We start from the raw sequence: 19,510 nt of genomic DNA on the forward strand, positions 1-19,510 counted from the left end.
TTGTGTACCCCTCTGACAAGTGCAAATTGGCATGGCTCCCTCCCATGGCCCAAAGATATGAACACACAATGCCATTTAGAAAGTGGTCGAATGTAACAAATGTTATATTTAGGTTAACATTTTCTTAGTAAAGTACAGATTCTAGTGCTTTTGAGTGAGGCACCTAATCGCCACTTTAGGTGTAGCATTTGTAACATTTGACCACTTTCTAAATGGCATGGGTGTTCATATGTTTCATGTTAAATTACAAGCTTAACAAACATGTCCGGTAGCCCTGTTTGGAAGTGTGCACACACGTTATTCCATTCCTAACAATATTCAAAACGAAACATTACATTAAACACGCCTAAAACATCGATTTGTAACGAAAGGTTTCCGTTTTTGCCGGAAACGTACGGAAACACCCGAGCCGGCAAGCGTACATGATAGTCGGCACATCGTACAAACGGCCTTGAACTTCAACCTGATATTACAATATGATCAAGATGAGAAGGCGGAGACTCGTGTGACTGAAAAGTTCATCACGAGCTGGCGCAACTGTCGTAAATCAGTTCGCAGCGTCGCACACGGATCGGATGAATTATTCGAAATATTCACAGCAGGTAAGAATGGCAATATATTATGAATGCAACCTGAGTTTAATTTTGATGGCAGAAGTTGTATTATAATTGTATTCAATATATTATCTTTGTGTAACATTTGAAGCAGATCGTAATATATATGACCACTGAGCCGGGATCTCCAAACAAGAGCCTCGGATTTCGCTCAATGTTTACATTTATGTTATTTGATTTACTCAGTAGGCATTTCGTATATTGAATCATGATATATCGTCTGGTGCCAAGCTGGTTCCTCTAAGACATTTGCAATGACGCAATTCACTAATCAGTCAAAACGGGTGTCTTTTTATGTAGTGTTTTTGAACAAAAAAACATTCAGTATCGGTTACTATAATATACTGGTCCAGCGATAGTATTAGTAATAATATGGTTGCGTCACTTCAAAAATAAAAGGCAAGACATAAACCTATGTTCAAGAGACAATGCATGAAATACAATTAACATTTTTGAAGACCAATATTTAGAAAATGACGTGTTTATAAACAATATTCTTTAATACGTTTTTCGTTTGCTTATTGTTCAAAAGGGGAATGGAAAATTAATATGTGAAAGGCGGTCATTAATAACCCACCTGCTCACTAAACCTTGTACCCTTGGAGTGTGTTCTGACAGACGTCAGGTACGAATGTTTGTTTACGTGCGAGATTACACGCACCCATGTCTGGTTGGGTGGTTGCTTAATTTGCTGTTGATAAGGCATTGGATGAAGGGTTTGGAAAAAGACATTACCTTTCTGTTCATTGTATTATCTCACTTGTCTTTAACGAATAGAAATATCGAATTGTGCGGTGGTTTAGTGGGGTGATGAACGTTTGATGTCTTGAGAGAGCGTGTAAATATCGAAGTTAATTTAGAGTAGCCTCCCCTACACCGCATCATCGAACACTGTCATTTTTTTCTGCAGCTAACACAAGGAAAATATTTTCCCATCTGCCCCACAAAACATTTGACAACGTACTCTGACTTGTACTTTTAACATGTGCCTATTGTATATGTGCAGCGCCACTAATCACCCGTGATGGATATTAGGCGCAATATAAATTCGTTATTATTAAACATCCATAAGAAGCAAATGCGCGTGAGATTTGTGAATTGCGTGTAATAACGGATGTGTAGTTTCAGATTAGGTTCAGTTAATAGACAGTTGTTTGTTGTTATTCGACGCCGCACAGCAATATTCAAGCTATATGATGGCGGTCTGTAATAATTGAATCTGGACCAGACAATGCATACGGAACCACTGGCCGGGGAACAAATAAACCGCATTTGAGCAGATACCCACTGGTACCTGGATAAGTGCTTAATAATAATAATAATAATACTAATAATAACATATTGTGATGATTGTGATTGACACAAAGAGCATCAGTGGGATACGATGACACTTTTTTTTTATAGTAAAGTACAGATTCTCGTACTTTTTGGGGTTGAGTCCCGCCTAGGATTCGAACCCACACTGCCAGAGTGAGCACCTAATCGCTAGCACACAAATTCAGGGATATAACCCACTCAGCCACCGAGGCTTCCACAAAAATGAAAGTCCGACAACTGGTAGTCTAGATCACGTACTTGGTGTACCCCCCAGACAAGAGTAAAATGGCACCGCTTCCATTGTCGAAAGCTCTGAACTCTGAATACCTTTTACAAAGTGGTCAATCGCAGCTTGTTTGACAATGTGTGTTTTCCCTTACAGACTGCGGTCCAGATCAAGGCATAAAGGTAAATCCTCAAACTATTTCATCCGGTACCTGGGGATTGCAGGTAAGATGTTTGTCTGTTTGTGTGTTGTTTAACGCTGTACTCGGCAATATTCCAGCTATATGACAGATTGTCTGATCCAGACTCAATTATTTACAGACCGCCGTCATATACTGAAATATTGAGTGCAGCGTTAAACAAAAAACAAACAAAGTTATTGTACCGAGATACATAGGAACTTCTATTGCAGATTCGGGGCGGTCAGGTAGCCTGGTGGTTATAGCGTTAGCTCGTCACGCCGAAGACCCGGGTTCGATTCCCGACATAGGTACAATGTGTGAAGCCCATTTCTGGTGTCCGCCGCCGTGATATTGCTGGAATATTGCTAAAAGCGGCGTAAAACCATACTCACTCACTCACTCACTCTATTGCAGATTCTGATGACTGAGAACGTTGCCTTCGGGATCACCTTTAATCCTCAACACTTGGAGAACGAGGAGAACGTGACGTCATGCATACCTTACAAAGGACACTGTGCCAACTCAGGTGCGTGCCTTGTATTTAGTGGGAATAGGGATCATAACGAAGTAAAACTCCATTCATTCTCTGGCTCACTCACCTCTGTTTCAATTCTTGATTTTTGGATTGCCGAAGTAAACAGTTTCTTTAAAGCTTCTTCCAGTCTTTTTATTATATGATATTTTTACATTGTGCATATTTATGCAACAGTAATTAAAGGTACATATTCAGATACATTTGGGATTTAGTTCCGACATGAATTGATTTGGTTGTTGATAAATCCATCTATTAGGAAGATGGACAATGAAGATCCGGGGAAGAATAGGTCTTCAGCAACCCGTGCTTGCTTGTCGTAAGAGGCAACTAACCGGATCGTGTGGTCATCCTCGCTGACTTGGTTGATGCAGGTCATTGATCCCAATTGCTTGGACCAATGCTCATGATGTCAGTCACTGGATTGTCTGGTCCAGACTCGATTATTTACAGACCGCCGTCATATAGCTGGAATATTGCTGAATGCGGCGTTAAACAACAAACAAACAAAAGTATTTGGTGGGTGATTTTGACGTCTCACAAGAGTAATTGTGTTCAACTCCGTACACAGATTTGTATTCATAATTACTTGCTTTGAATCAGTAAATTATACAGTTACCATTAACTTAGATTACATTTGTTGGACGCAAGTTGCACTTTACCTATACAATCACCATCATCACTACCACTGCCTGCCTATCTGAGGTAAGGTGAAATGGGGTTTAATGTCCTGATTATTCCTCTTAAAAAGCCGCGTGCGTGCGTACATGCCTGCGTGCTTGCGTGGAACAGTCAGGATTTGTGCCGTTTTTTCTACTGCTAGCCAACTGAGATGCCATTTGAGCAGATACTTGTATCTGGATAAGTGCGGTATCTTATATGCATCGTATAATAATAATATTACTTCTGCAGGTCCCATCACTCCCCTGACGTTGTGCAGACTAATCGACGATGGAAACAGCCATTCCATGTACAACAATTTCTGTCAAGGCATGGAGCTAATGAACGAGGGGAGCAAATTCATGTCATTCTCGACGCACTACCTTTTTGACTGGTCCCAGCTTTATGAAGTCAACAGGCTGTCCTACTTCCCCTACAAGGTCCTCACTAGACTGTACCAAGTCAAACAACCATACGTGCGCACCACCCAGACGCTTATCAACATGCTGAATGGTAAATCTGTTGTCAGATGTTTCAGTGAAAACATTCTCGTTGACGTCAGGACTAGAAGACAGAAACTATTACCGTATTGGTTCGTTGACAGGTATACGAACTTTAAAGGTGTCGTGACCGACATAGTCTCGGCCAAACAAGCACTTACAGGAAGTTGGACGTGTCCGGAAGTACCAATTTCACCGTCGCCATTTTGTTTGTCTGTGACCGTGTTGGAGAATGAAACGGACTTAAACAAGTTTCTGTACAAAGACGCGTTTATGAGATATAGTTTTGAGTGTGTTGATTTTGCCTGCAGGCAGAAACGTTTCCCCTATCTTGGGGAAACGTTGTCCGAACTCAACGTTTCGGAATTATCCGTATGCCACCATGGTGATGCACGGGTAGGTGATTGTCTGACAGTGTTGTGCTGGCAAAGGGAACAGGCTGATGTTCTGTATTGTGTTATCAGGAAAAATGCTAGTATTATTTTTACATGCAAGATGACCTTCGATTTGAGTTCCTGAAGATTAAGTCTGTGTGTTAACCTGCGAAGTCATGAACTCGCATAGTAAACTTGTGAAGGCAATATCACAACAACGTGTGTTTATTAGAAGTGTTGACTTTTATAACATCATTTGTACACAACTCGATTACCACCAGACTGTAATATGTGACGTATATTGTTATTTTAAGCTTGGTATGGGAGTTTGGCTCGGTATGCTAGTCGTTCTTGTGGTATCTCATCTTCTACGTGATTTTTCTGGAACATTGAAAACATGTTCTGAAGCATATTTGTTTTGTTTTCTGAATGGCACAAGGCACATTTGTTTGATTGTTTCCAAGTTATTCAGCTGCTTGATGGGACCAACTATGTTATCTTCTGGTGAGGATTTCGACAAAAAACAGCTTGAGAAAAATAGGACTAGAAAGAATGAAAGTTGCTTAATCTTGGGCTGAAAACAATTATTTTGTAAGAGGTTAACAGGAGTTTTAGTGTATTATGCATAAAGAGTGGGCGAATGAGTATAGTTTCACGCCGCTTTTAGCAATATTCCAGCAATATCATGGCGGGGGACACCAGAAATGGGCTTCACACATTGTACCCATGTCGGGAATCGAACCCGGGTCTTCGGTGTGACGAGCTAACGCTTTAACCACTAGGCTACCCGACCGCTCCCCATGCACATAGAACAAATAAAGTGGCGAAGCACTTAAATTTGTATCGAAAGGAAATCATGCGAGTATTGACAGAGGGGAACGCATGGTTCTTTCCCAGTGTGTGTGTGTGTGTGGTCGAATGGAGGTCGAAAAAATAACCCGTCACATACTTACAAAACTCCAAGGATTATTATATGCCTTTGGCCACCTCTCAGCTACCACGAGACTGTAATATATGACATTTTCGCTTGTTTTAAGCGTGGTGTTGGAGCTAGGCTCTGTATGCTAGTCGTTCTTGTCGCATCGCGTCTTTTCGTGTATTTTCTGGAAACATTCTAAACGTGTTCCGAAGCAGATTTGCTTTGTTTTCTGTTTGAGAAGCGAGTCCAGTGTTCCAAATCATAATTGAGACTCAATCTGACCCGCTACAACAATACCCATAATGGTCCACTTTGTTAATAAGCACCATGGTATGTCATATCTGAACAACCGGTTGGTAAGTAACACTATTATACAATCAGCCTGATACTTTATTTATTGAATATTTTTGCTACATCTCAGGATATCTGTGAAATAAATACGTGCGAAATACATCCTTGGATCTTTGTGGTCTTGATTTTTGTTAAGAGTCAACTTGATCTTACGAAGTCACATTACATTGAAAATACAGTAAACAACGGTTATAACGAACTCAAAGGGACCACTACTTTTAGTTCTTTATAACCACAGTTCGTTGTAAGCATATATACAGCAAATGGACGGGCCTCCAAACCAGTTCGTTATATCTGTCAGTTCGTTGTGAGCGTGTTCGGTATAAACGTAGTTTACTGTACTTGAAATATGTGTTTTCCTCCGTGATGCTGCTGGATCATTGCTAATAGCGGGTAATACCCACCCCACCCAGATCCACTCGCATTACTATCAGACCTTAGCTCTCGCTCCCGCTGGGGGCGTCTAAGGCGCCGAGATTCGCTGTGCAGAGTTGCGTCCCTTGGGCACGCCAGAAACCTATGACTGTGGGTTCGAATCCCGGTTCGCCCCAATTATGTTTCTAGGTTTGTCAGCACCATACCCGTGCTCGTGGGTTTCACCGAAGTGGTAAACGTCCGAGACCTGCATCACTTCGGACTTTCCTCCCACATTAAGCTGACACGCCGCGATATAACTGGAATACTGTTAAAAGCGGCGTTAAACCCAACATACTCACTCTCGCTCCCGCTAAACAAAGATCTGAGGACATGCCATTACGGGTCACGCCAGACCGACCTTTCGCGAACTTTGACCGAACAATGACATTAGCAAATCAGAAAGCGGCTTTTTCGTGCTTTACGGTACTAGTTTCAAACCGACGATTAACGCTTCGAAACAAATGCTTGATTAAGATTGGAAAACTGAACAAAAAAACACGTTCTTGAATGGCTGATAGATGGCCTAGATTGTATGAATTCAGTCATCGTTCGGCTTTCAGCTTTAAGAGCCGAATTGTCAATGGCGGTTGGCCATTTTCCCCTCTGTACTAAATATCTGTCAAATCTACAGAAATAATTAACGGATTATTCCCGAAAAGGTCTTGCCCTCATTTATTTTCAGGAAACACCAAAGAAGAATTATCCAATTGACTCTGTACATGACCTTGCAGGGACATCAGAACCTTCGTTTTATACCAGTCGTAGTGTTTGGATAGGTTTTCCGAGAATTAGACACAATTTCTCTCGGTAATCTTTCAGCAAAGCATAACAGTTCTTGTTGATAGTTTTCCAGCTGTATCAGGTTTTGTTTTGCAAGATGGCGACGGTGGGTGTTTGGTCTAACTGGACTGAGCTCTGCCCTGGACGCTTCTTCAGAAGGCCTCGCAGATGAAGCCTCTTGAAGAGTTGCAGTGTTCGGACTTCCACTGATAGCTGTAGATTCGGAAGTGGAGGGCACATTTGCCAGTGTCGAGCACCTGTAACTCATCCCCCCAGTTGGGGTAAACCAGAGATGAACCATCCTCCCAGCCCTGAGCGTACGACAGCCCCATCCAGTAACCATCCTGTGTGTGGCCTGAAAGGAGAAGACGGAGTTTCAACGTAAAACCTGGACCACCCTCCCACCGCACCCCACGTGTTTCAACCGTAACCACCTTGCTACCCCCAACAAATATGGCAATCAAGCTGCTGCAATCTCTTCTTCTTTGTTGTTTTGCGCTGCACTCAGCAATATTTCAGCTATATGACGTCGGTCTGTAAATAATCGAGTCTGTACCAGACAATCCAGTGATTGGCATGATAGACATCGATCCACCCATTTGGAATACGGTGACATGCATCAACCAAGTCAGCGAGCCTGACTTACCGACCCCGTTCTCTTACGACAAGCAGTCGCCTTTTACAGCAAGCATGGGTTTCTTAAGACCTATTCTATCCCGGATTTTCACCGGTCCAATCTGCTGCAACATATGTTCCGGGTGTTTCGGTCTGACCTCGAAACATACGAGTACATACATACTCTGCCTCTCATTATAGGTGCAGTTGGGTAACCCAGTGATTAAATGGTTGGTAATTCACTGGTACAATGTATCAAGTCTATTCATGGTGCCCCATTGTTACGATATTAAGTGCGATATTGAGCTTGCGTGCTAAAGGTCGGTTGGTTGGTTGTTTGGTTGGTTGGTTTGTTGTTTAACGCCGCACTCAGCAATATTCCAGCTATATGACGGCGGTCTGTAAATAATCGAGCCTGGACCAGACAATCCAGTGATTAATATCATGAGCATCGATCCACGCAATTCTAAAGGAGAGACCGTGTCGTCAGTTTCATATGTACCATATTGTCACGTATTTGTTTCAGATGAACAAATAACTAACTTTAGCAAGTGTTTGTGACGGATGCCACCGGTGGGGCAGGTTACGTCACCTTTTCGCGAACACCTGGTATCATCACTATTTGATAGTTGTTAGTAAATACAGGCTCATGGAATAGTCGTACTCAGCTATTTGAATGGATTTTTTATGAATACTTTGTAGCTTACATTTCAATTTGTAATGTGTAAAATTCATAGCCAAAATTACCAACAACACGGACCTGATTATGGCTGTACCCGCGTCCACGTGCAGGTAACCGCGTTGCCAATAGTTACCCCACCAAAAACGCCAGTTATTTCTGGGGCTGTTACGGGAGGTGAAATGGGGTTTAACGTCGCATTCAAGATTATTGCATTTATACAGCGACGTGCGTGTGTGACTGCTTGTACTAGTTAAATAGTGCTAGACCATGGATATACCATGCCCCAGTTTATCATGGATACCCAACTCCGACACATTACACTGACTCTGAGCCAACCAGTCCATGTTTCATCACCTTTATGCCGAGTGCCAGGCAGAACATCTTCCCGAGGCAAGAGAATTAACTGACTTTAAAAGTCTAGTTTCAACCCTTGCCGCACTAGGCTAGAACTCTTGGGCTCGATCGTAGCGCCACCAGTGGCTATTAAGAGTTATGCCCCTTCTAAGCCTCTCCTATGGACCAATCAGATTCCACCTCTCGTATCACTTGCATTTGCTCCAAACATAATGGTGGCGCCCAGTCAAGACGATCTGATCGATAATCAAGATCTATATTGTCCTAAAACGGATCTTACATCGCGAAGTGCATCAAATCACATGAGCACCTTGATTAAGATTTGAAAAATATCTGTTGACACCGAGTTGGCGGTGCACATGCTTTGCAAATCCTGCAATCGACCGAAATCTGCACGACAGTTTACGAACCGGATTTCGATTTCACTGCGCGATTTTGATTGGACTATGCATTGACTCGTTAGTCGAGACAAAATCTAACTCCGTAATACCAGCCTAGTTCGGCAAGGGTGGAAACTGGACTTTTTATAGTTAGTTAACTCTCTTGCCTTGAGAAGATGCAGGCAGAATAACACGAGGTAGCATTTTGTTATCTGTTTTGTTATGACACTAACCGCACTTGGACAGAATCTCTATCTACAAGACCACGGAGGCGGTCTTCAGGAGCTGATTGATTGTTGGTCAGGACAATATTCCTTGCTTTATTTTATCAACAGAAACAACTTTGCTTTTTTACAATAATGTATTAATAGGGATCAGTATATATCAATCCCACCATATAGCTGAAATATGGCTAAGTGCGGCGTTAAACAACAAAAAAACAAAATCAAAATTGTAGCAGGGCGTGAAGTCATCACACAGCTAACATATTTACGATGTCAGCATGTGGACATGGCGTCTGACCTCGCATTAGAAGGTCCTTGGTTCGAATCTCATTAAGGGATTCGGGTCTTTTTATGGCCCCAACATGTGTCTATATATTTCCAGAACAGAGTGCGAAATCAACTCCGCCAGAAGCGCAAGTTATCTATTCAATATGAGTCAAGCCGTTGTGACTGACATTCAAGAGAAATGACCGCATGTTACACACGGATACAGATTTGTTATTTCGAGAGGGGAGTCATGTAATTTTGTTGAAAACATGTCACCAAATGCGTTATAATGTTGTATTCCGTTTACCCCATACCCGTATTAAACCCAATCACGTATAAAACTTGCGAATAAAATGGGTTTGGTATGCTTCAAAAAGGGGGTCGACGCACTGGATACGCGGATGTATAATATACTGAGTCAAATTAAAAACTTCACAATTTTAAAAGTAATCCCATATATGATATACAACGGAAAAATGTATCAGAGAAGGTAATTTTTAATCATTAATGTCCAAAGAAGGATTTTAATTAACGGTGGTAACCATAATTTGTTCCAAGCACCTACGGTATTCGGTAATAACATCAACAGTTTAAATCATAAGTCCCAAGCACGAGAATCTGTTGGCACACAAGTTCAGTAGCGTGTATGGCCACCATGTGCGTTGACAACTCTCCACACAACGCCTCCGCATGGACCTTGTGATGCTTGTGAACACATGATTGGGAAGACGACGCCATTGTTGCTGCAAAATGGTGCCAAGATCTTGCAAATTCTGTGGTTGGTTCTGGAGAGTGCGCAGACTTCTGCCAAGAGCATCCCAGACGTGTTCGATGGGATTGAGGTCGGGAGACCTTGACGGCCAGTCCATGACGTTGACTCCCGCATTCTGAAGGAAATTCCTTGTCAAAATTGCTGTGTGGGGTCTGTCATTGTCGTGTTGGAAGATCAAACCAGGTCCATGTGCTGCCATAAAAGGCAGAAGTTCTGGTGCCAGTATCTGGTCGCGGTAAGCAGCAGCGTTGAGGTTGCCACGGACGACAAGAAGCCTGGAACGTGCATTGCCACAGAAAGCACCCCACACCATGACACTTCCGCCTCGAAATCTGTCAACTTCCTGTACACAACACTGGGCGTAACGTTCATGACGGCGCCTCCACACCCTAGCCCTACCATCAGCAAATCGAAGATAAAATCGGGATTCATCACTGAAGACGACTTGATTCCAATTCCTCTGAGTCCATCGTAAGTGTCGCTGTGCCCACAATTGACGGTTTCGAACAGTTTGCGCACTCAGTCTACCCCTAAACAGTTCATTTCTGGTTGATGTAGCCGTCAAAAATCGGTTACGGAGGATACGTAAGACAATCTGACGATCCTCTGCATGTGACGTCACACGTGGTCGACCTGGCCGAGGGCGATCAGCGGTGATACCCGTTTGCTGTAGACGCGTCTGTAAATCATAAACAGTCCGTCGACTACAACCCATCGTCCTTGCGACTTCAGCTACGGACGTTCCCGTCTGCAACATGCCGATGGCACGTTCACGTTGCACATTTGAAAGGCGTGGCATGACAAATGGCCGTAGAGACTTTTGTTTTCTTGTGTTTTCCTTTTTTGTTAATGACTGCTGACATGTATGGCTGAAAACACGTGCGGTATTATGACCACGTGACCAGTTGCACGTGAAAAAACACTTTTGCCACTATAGTGCTGTGCACATGATTTTGATCGATTCACCTGCACAAAAACGGGTGTTATCTGAAGACAATACGTGGCCATTACTGTTTAAATACACAATAAGGGCCCATAATGATAACTGGTCAAAATGTTAAAATTTTAGGATTGTGAAGTTTTTAATTTGGTTCAGTATATATTTTGTAGATGTTGATAAAAAAACTCACTTGAATCTGTATTCAGTAAGTTGGCCATAAACCCTGCCTTCACTTCATTATCCAGCACAATGAGCCGATAGCCTGCACCATCACACTGAGACTTGGCTTGGTTCCAGTCCGCGGTGGTGTCGTGAATCTTGAAGCAGAGTCCACTATCTGCATCGTAGGTGAAGCCGTCGCTCTCAGCCGCAGCAGAACAGCTTCCTGAGTTAATATAACAACATGAATTAGGATATTCACAAGGGGGCACGGGAGGCCCAGTCGTCTAAGGCGCTGCGATTCGCTGTGCAGAGTTTCGTCCCTTGGGCACGCCAGAAACCTATAATTGTGGGTTCGAATCCCGGTTCTAGGTATGTTTCTAGGTTTGTCAGCACCGAAGTGGGTTTCACCGAAGTGGTACACGTCTGAGACCTGCATCACATCGGGCTTTTCTCACCCATTAAGCTGACACGCGATATAACTGGAATACTGTTATAAGCGGCGTTAAACCCAACTCACTCACTCACTCACTGAAGGACAACTCCTAGCACCTTGAATATCTTTTGTGAACACTTACCGCTGGGCGCATTGCTGGACAGATCGTTTCCTAAAACGGAAATAACCACAATTAAGGACAACATTGAAGATAAATTTCATGCATTCGAAGAAGATTTGTCAGCAACATTACGGCTATATGACGACGTTCTGTAAATAAGCTAGTCTGGACCAGACAATCCAGTGATTGACATGAGTATCGATGTACACAATTGGGATCGATGACATGCATCAATCAGTCAGCGAGCCTGACCACCCGATCCCGTTAGTTACCGTTTATGGCAAGCATGGGATGCAGAAGACCTATTATCATCCGAAACTGTCTCCCACAGGAGATATCGCTTGGATGAGATCAAGCGATATCTACGCTGCAGATATCGCTGCAATGAAATTACATCTCAATGGTTTGCAGACCATTGTGACGTCAGTGGTTACCATGACGTCACAATCAAATGACATCACTAATGGGTGCTACTGAAGCTGTTTGCAGTACTTTTTACACTGAAGACACTGCTAATTACTCTCTACAAATTGAAAAAGTTGAAAGAATGATGTTGGATGATAAATAAAATCTCACCCTCGTGTCTTTTGAAATCAAATATATCAACTCTCGTTGATAAAAGTGGCAAAAATCCTCGGCACGCCTCGGAATTTTTCCACTTTTATCAACTCGTGTTGATATATTTGATATCAAAAGCCACTCGGGTGAGATTCTCTATTTCTACCCCAACATATGTATGTTCTAATTAGCCAGTGGATTTAAAGCGCTCCCAAAGCACTATCAATACTTACAATTACTGTAAGCGCGGTCCCAACTGGATAAACATTCTTTTATACTCGTTAAGTCACTATTTGATAAATTTTAGTGATGAGGAAGTATTCAGAATCCATTTTCTATTCACTTGAAATGAGAGTAACTGAAAGGTAATGCTTCAGGCGTAGCCATCCGTGATGCATTGTTAATGTACATTACTACCATAACAAGACTTATTGACTGAAAGTCGCAATTAACATTCAACGTAATTGGCTATTCTGGAATTGGCTTCATCGAGCAGTGTTATCCACACAATGTGCCTGTGGAAATCTGTCCAGGATGACCTTACATACAAAATTCAATTAACCATTCTTGTCTGTATCCGGTTTGTTGTTAACACAGGCAACACTTATCTTGACATTCAACTATGTCAGCCATTTAATTGCCAGCACACATATTGGTGTGATGATCACATTTTGACAAAAGCATCAAAGCGTCCCAAATCATTAAATTTTATGCAAATATTTGATAATATTTTCAAGAACAATCAAGACAGTGCTGAAACAACATGCTTCAGATCTTAAAACAGCTTCAAATATAATTGATAATTGTCGACCGTCTTCCCGAGGCAAGGTAGTTAACTGACTATAAAAGTCCAGTGGAAGCAATGATTCGAGTGAGCGAGCGACTTAGATTTAACGCGCTTTTAATAGTATTTCAGTTATATCACGGCGTGTCAGCTTAATGTGGGAGGAGAGCCCGAATTGATGCAGTTCCCTGACGTTTACCACTTTGGTGAAACCCACGAGCACGGGTGTGGTGCTGACAAACCTTGAAACATAAACGGGGCGAACCTGGATTCGATCACAGGTTTCTGGCGTTCCCAAGGGGCGCAACTCTGCACAGCGATTAATTTAAGATTGAAATGAATTTATCCTTTGGACGTGGTATGGTTTTAGTGGAGAAATGAACTCCGCGATGTGTCACTGACACAATATACAATGCTGTTTTTACGCCGTAGTCCGCAACAGTTCAAAGCAACCAGTATCGTCGGGTCACAGGTTCCCGACATCATACGTTTTCGGACGGCCATGTTTATCGGGATTACTCGCGCTATAACAAGGGGTGTGGCGTCACACAGACATTGTAAATACTCAGATGATGGCCTGTTTTAAAGATGAAGTCGTCTTTTATAAGTGAGGGGGATGTTTTACAGTCGTTCTTGTGATTAACAGGAATACTACGAATGGTTATTAAGGGTCCGAAAACCCAGGGACAGGGATACAGGGATATACTAGTATAGTTGAATCTTGGGAATGGGATCGACTAACGGGATCGGATGCTCAGGTTCGCTGACTTGGTCGATGCATGTCATATACCAAGTGCGTGGATCGATGCTCATGATATTAATCACTGGATTGTCTGGTCCAGACTCGATAATGTACAGATCGCCGCCATATAGCTGGAATTTTACTGAGAGCGACAAACAAGCATATAAATGGCGCTCTGGGACACACTAGATACCCCGGGTGGGGGGTGGGGTGTGTGTGTGCGGTTGTGTGTGTGTGTGTGTGTGGGGGGGGGGGGGGGGGGGGGGGGGTGCACGGGTGGCCCAGTTGTCTAAGGCGTCGCGATTCGCTGTGCAGAGCTGCGTCCCTTGGGCACGCCAGAAACCTATGATTGCGGGTTCCAGTCCCGGTTCGCCCCGATTATGTTTCTAGGGTTGAAAGACTACCAGTTGTCAGACTTTCTTTTTTGTGGAAGTCTCGGTGGGTGAGATCGCTGACTTTGTGTGCTGGCGATCAGGTCCCCCACTCTGGCAGAGTGTGTTCGAATCCCTGTGGGACTCAACCCCCAAAAGTACTAGAATCTGTACTTAAATAAGAAAGTGTTATCCCAAATATGACATTTGTTACATTTGGCCACTTTCTAAATGGCATTGTGTCTACATCCTGCCCATAGTTCACAAAAGTACCCAACCTTGAGTGCTATAATATAATGAAAACAGCGTTTATTGTGCGTTTTGTAGTGCAGTAGTTGTTTGTTTAGTATTACATTGACCCACATAAGAGGAAGTGTTCCTTGCTAAAAATACATTAAGAGAAGGCGTTATTTAAAACTGCAAAACACGGTCAACATGAGGAAACATGGGAGGGATGTTTTTTAAAGAAAAAACTTGTTATATAACCACAATTGAAAACAATGTTTATCCTACGTTTTGAAAATATAAAAACACATTCCTCTTCCATATTGAGTCGATTGTACGATTCCGACCATATGTGTGCACGAATCACTATCAAATAGTGATCATACCAGGTGCTCGCGAAATGGGGAACGTATTCCGTCCCACCGGTGGCACCCATCACAAACACATGCAAAGTCAAGTCAATTGTTCATCTGAAAAACATACAGTACAAGTCAAAATAGAGAATTGCATTGGACATTATTTTTGCATCTTCCCGAAGCAAGAGAGTTAACTGACTTTAAAAGTCCAGTTTCCACCCTTGCCGAACTTGGCTGGAATTACTGGGCTCGATCGTAGCGCCACCAGGGGCTATTACCAGTTATGTCCCCTCTTAGCCTCTCCTTATGGACCAATGAGACTCCACCTCTCGTAATACTTGCGTTTGCTTCATCCAAAATGGTGGCGCCCAGTCAGGGCGATCTGATCGATAATCAAGATCTATATTGTGATAAAACGGGTCTTACATCGCGAAATGCATGAAATCACGTGAGCACCTTGATTAAAAACATGAAAAAAATTGGAAAATATCTGCTGACATCGAGTTGGCGATGCACATGCTTTGCAAATCCTGCAATCGACGTAAATCTGCACACGACAGTTTACGAACCGAATTTCGATTTCGGTGCGCGATTTTGATTGGACTATGCATAGACTCGTTAGTCCAGCCAAAACTCCATAATACCAGCCTAGTTCGGCAAGGGTGGAAACTGGACTTTTATAGTCAGTTAACTCACTTGCCTCGGGAAGATGTACTTTTGTCACTGATGCGTCAATTTGGAAATGTCCTCCACACGTCTACCATAACACTTTTTGAAAGCTTTACTGATGCCTTTAATGTAACCTTGATCAAACAAGTCCATAATTGATTTTGTGGTAGCACCATATCTGAAATACATTTTTCAACCTCTTTGATTGTTTTATATTAATGTTAACATACGACTTGATTAAGACAGACACACAGTTTCATACCCACCTCATTCACTGTAATGCAAGCAAACTTTATATAACATACGTACCTTCTGAAATGGTAAAATATTTAGATCCAGGGTCGCTGTTGGACCCCGCGTTGGTGGAAAACGTTTCGTTGAGTATATGACACTCGTACGTCAGATCGTTGTGGAAGAAGGAGTGGCATTGCCTGGCCAGACAGTAACTGGAACACATGGTCTTCGTGCTCGCATAGTACACAGCCAGGACACCTTCGTCTTTAAGAAGGTCATCAAAATCCCTTTTCCGGTCGTACAGCACGGCCGAAGCGCTGGAACACCGTGAACGGTTTTATTTAATGTCAACGCGAGACTTACACGCGAGGGCAAGGTCAAACCGAATCTCTACGTAGCCTGGTCATTTTCATCAAATGAAGCCAAAAGGTTATCTTAAACATCAGAAAATCGTTGACCGAGGGATCATAAGACATTTATAGTGTACTATTTTCTTCTTTTTGAGAACCTACTGGGTAGATGCTATAAAACACCTTTTAAGTTTGCATTGCTCAACAAGTTATTCGGTCTTATTCCATGACTTGCTGTTCACCGGTTACCGTAAAACATGGAACCAGAAAACTCCATCGAAGCGTTGAGCTATATTTTAAAAAGTTTTATGCCATCATCTTTTTTTTTATTATAATTAAAGATAAAATGTTTCACTATCGTCTACAAAATCAAAAGGCCTCGATAACTGAAACTTCAAATAAACTACGATTGCTTTTAGCAGTTTTTAGTTCAATGCAACCCATTTCACAATCTAATTCAGACGCAAACGTTTGCAAACAAGTTTGTTCATTTATATAACATTTTCGCCTCCACCGAAATAACCTCGCCAAAATGGGACAACATGCTTTTTGATTACCATTAAAAGTGTGTTTAATTTGCTTAAAGGGCAAGTTCACACGGAAATGAACATATTTTTCTTGTACTTTTTCCACATTAATAGTGTTAACCTAGAAGTGTCATAGACAAAAATATAAAAATATCACAATTAATTAACATATTTTTCGCATTAAAACGATTTATATTTTTCACATTTATCAAGTGTTCTATTTCCACAACAAAAACACCATGGCTTATGCCCCTTGCAATATGACGTCATTGGTGCCAATTGATAAACATTATGACGTCATCATGCTTTGTTAGAGCCGCTTCACGTGGTGTAGGTACAGGTGTGTGGTTCTAGCGTCTCAGATGCCAGCCAGCATAGTGTTATGCTGAGTCACCACTGCGTCGGAATGTGTAGAAAAAGATAGAAAGTGATTTTTGCGTGTACACTTTAAAACACTGACAGGAAAATATCATTTTAAAACCATTGGAATCTATCATTGGTGTGGTAGGTTTTGAAATAGCTCAGTCTTTTAATTGATAAAGGATTGAACCAGAAAAAAGCGTTGTATATAAGCAAATGCTATTTTATTTCCCTAATATATACATTCCTGGTTACTGAAACTAGGGATTTCGTACGTTGTACTCTTGTCATACGCACATCCTTATGCAGTTATAACTATCTTCAGGAGTAAATAACAAAATATCAATTACCACCCTAATGGTATCAGTTATTGACAATTTTAGTTCTATCAATAAATAAAGCATGTGTTTGGACATAAATTTACTTACATAAAACATGTGATTCAGCGGAAGGTTTGACCCACTAAAACTCACACAGAACATTGTGTTTTGTTTGACATGCATGACTTAGAAGTTGGTAGATGACACAGTAGACACAATTCATGGATAACAACTTCTTAAATTACTGTAAAGGCGGTTTAAGCTTGACAACGGTACAAGGATCTATACCGAAACGTCGCCTTTACAGTAATTAGAGGAGTTGTTCTCCATGAATTGTGTCTACTTTGTCACTGTTTTGGTGTATGATATTTCAATGTAAATAACAGGCACCAAATATGATGTTAAATGAATACTAGTTATCTACTTTATTTTACATCCCTGTGTCACATTCCTGGTTCCAACACCATGGAGACTTATTTTATACAAGTTATTATTGGAAAGAACAAATCATAACAGCTTTACCTGAAAATCCACGCAGCCCACAACAGCAATAGTTGTCTCATGTCCGCGGTGTTCAGACGGTGACGGGGACTCCACGAGTGTCGATCACTTAGTGATTGTATCTCTTCCGAGGCTCCTGGGCAGGCTTTCGATTTCTCCTTGTTCTCGTGTACAAAATGATCGATATTAAACCAACCCAGAACACTTTTTTCATTTACCCACTACAGCGAAGCATGTCGATTATTTATCTCTTGGCTCAACGTAGGAATGAAGTACAAAAGAGCCATTCACCATGCGGAATGTGTGTAGAAATATTAAGCGACTATGAACTTGCAGCGCAGAGTTGCGTTACTTGGTCGTGTCAGGATCGGCTAGTCGTAGGTTCGAATCTTAGTCTCCCCTCGATAGCGATCTCTGGCTTGGAAGTACTATGTTCAAAGTGGAGACTAGGTCAACCAGTACATGCATACTTTTAAGGCTTTCCAAAGCGTAACATTTAGTTTCTGTAACAGGCTCTAACGTATAACGTAGGTAAAAACACAAGGTCACACAAGGTTGCCTGTATGTTGATTCATGTTGCCTGTATGCTGCTTTATGTTGCCTGTATGCTGGTTTATGTTGCCTGTATGCTGCTTTATGTTGCCTGTATGCTGCTTTATGTTGCCTGTATGCTGCTTTATGTTGCCTGTATGCTGCTTTATGTTGCCTGTATGCTGCTTTATGTTGCCTGTATGCTGGTTTTTGTTGCCTGCATGTTGCTTTATGTTGCCTGTGTTTTGCTGCATGTTGCTTTATGTTGCCTGATTGTTGCTTCATGTTGCTTCATGTTGCTTTATGTTGCCTGAATGTTGCTTGATGTTGCCCGTATGCTGCTTTATGTTGCCTTATGCTGCTTTATGCTTTATGTTCATTATGTCGCTATATGTTGCCCGTATGTTGTTTTATGTGGCCTACATGTTGCCTGTAAGTTAATACATGTTGCCTGTATGCTGGTAAATGTTGCCTGTATACTGCAATATATTGCTATATGATGTTGCATGTTGTCTGTATGTTGCCGGTATGTTGCTGACTGTTGCCTGCATGTTACTATGTGTTGCAGTATGGTGTCGTATGCTGCTATTTGTTGTAAGATATCTTGCCTTTATGTTGCCTGTATGTTGTCTGTATGTTGTCTGTATGTTGCCTGTATGTTGTCTGTATGTTTTCTGTATCTTGCCTTTATGTTGCCTGTATGTTGTCTGTATGTTGTCTGTATGTTGTCTGTTTGTTGTCTATATGTTGTCTGTTTGTTGTCTGTATGTTGCCTGTATGTTGTCTGTATGTTGTCCGTATGTTGCCCTTATGTTGTCTGTATGTTGCCTGTATGTTGTCTGTATGTTGTCTGTTTGTTGTCTGTATGTTGCCTGTATGTTTTGTGTATGTTGTCTGTATGTTGTCTGTATGTTGCCTGTATGTTGTCTGTATGTTGTCTGTATGTTGCCTGTATGTTGCCTGTATGTTGCCTGTATGTTGCCTGCAAGTTGCCTGTTTGTTGTCTGTATGTTGCCTGTATGTTGTCTTATGTTGTCTGCATGTTGTCTGTATGTTGTCTGTATGTTGTCTGTATGTTGCCTTTATGTTGTCTGTTTGTTGTCTGTATGTTGCCTGTATGTTGCCTGTATGTTGCCTGTATGTTGCCTGCATGTTGTCTTA

General features: G+C 41.9%; 2 protein-coding genes across 2 annotated transcripts; one reads left to right on the plus strand and one right to left on the minus strand.

Annotated features, from left to right (window-relative positions):
• The first annotated feature begins 480 nt into the window (after nucleotides 1-480).
• Nucleotides 481-5,776, plus strand: LOC124150996. Its single transcript, XM_046523223.2, has 4 exons — nucleotides 481-602; nucleotides 2,314-2,381; nucleotides 2,753-2,864; nucleotides 3,783-5,776. Exons 3-4 carry the CDS (start codon nucleotides 2,759-2,761, stop codon nucleotides 4,547-4,549), a joined length of 873 nt encoding a protein of 290 aa, XP_046379179.1. The 5' UTR covers nucleotides 481-602; nucleotides 2,314-2,381; nucleotides 2,753-2,758; the 3' UTR covers nucleotides 4,550-5,776.
• A 960-nt stretch (nucleotides 5,777-6,736) lies between these two features.
• Nucleotides 6,737-18,043, minus strand: LOC124152732 (snaclec agkisacutacin subunit A-like). The gene is made up of 5 exons (XM_046525776.2): nucleotides 17,840-18,043; nucleotides 15,836-16,077; nucleotides 11,843-11,872; nucleotides 11,296-11,490; nucleotides 6,737-7,226 (listed from the first exon to the last, which is right to left on the minus strand). Exons 1-5 carry the CDS (start codon nucleotides 17,878-17,880, stop codon nucleotides 7,024-7,026), a joined length of 711 nt encoding a protein of 236 aa, XP_046381732.2. The 5' UTR covers nucleotides 17,881-18,043; the 3' UTR covers nucleotides 6,737-7,023.
• Between the last annotated feature and the right edge of the window lie 1,467 nt (nucleotides 18,044-19,510).

The sequence above is a fragment of the Haliotis rufescens genome, unplaced genomic scaffold (genome assembly GCF_023055435.1).
Source record: "Haliotis rufescens isolate VD_foot unplaced genomic scaffold, xgHalRufe1.0.p SCAF_4, whole genome shotgun sequence".
Classification (NCBI taxonomy): Eukaryota; Metazoa; Mollusca; class Gastropoda; order Lepetellida; family Haliotidae; genus Haliotis; species Haliotis rufescens.

What these genes read in the sequence shown, in the direction of transcription:
- LOC124150996 (XM_046523223.2), top strand. Translation starts at nt 2,759, where the DNA reads ATGACTGAGAACGTTGCCTTCGGGATCACCTTTAATCCTCAACACTTG. An exon ending in AGGACACTGTGCCAACTCAG is followed by an intron (nt 2,865 to 3,782) that starts GTGCGTGCCTTG and finishes TTACTTCTGCAG; the next exon opens with GTCCCATCACTCCCCTGACG.
- LOC124152732 (XM_046525776.2), bottom strand. Translation starts at nt 17,880, where the DNA reads ATGAGACAACTATTGCTGTTGTGGGCTGCGTGGATTTTCAG. An exon ending in ATATTTTACCATTTCAGAAG is followed by an intron (nt 11,873 to 15,835) that starts GTACGTATGTTA and finishes TTTCCGTTTTAG; the next exon opens with GAAACGATCTGTCCAGCAAT. An exon ending in GTCCAGCAATGCGCCCAGCG is followed by an intron (nt 11,491 to 11,842) that starts GTAAGTGTTCAC and finishes ATATTAACTCAG; the next exon opens with GAAGCTGTTCTGCTGCGGCT.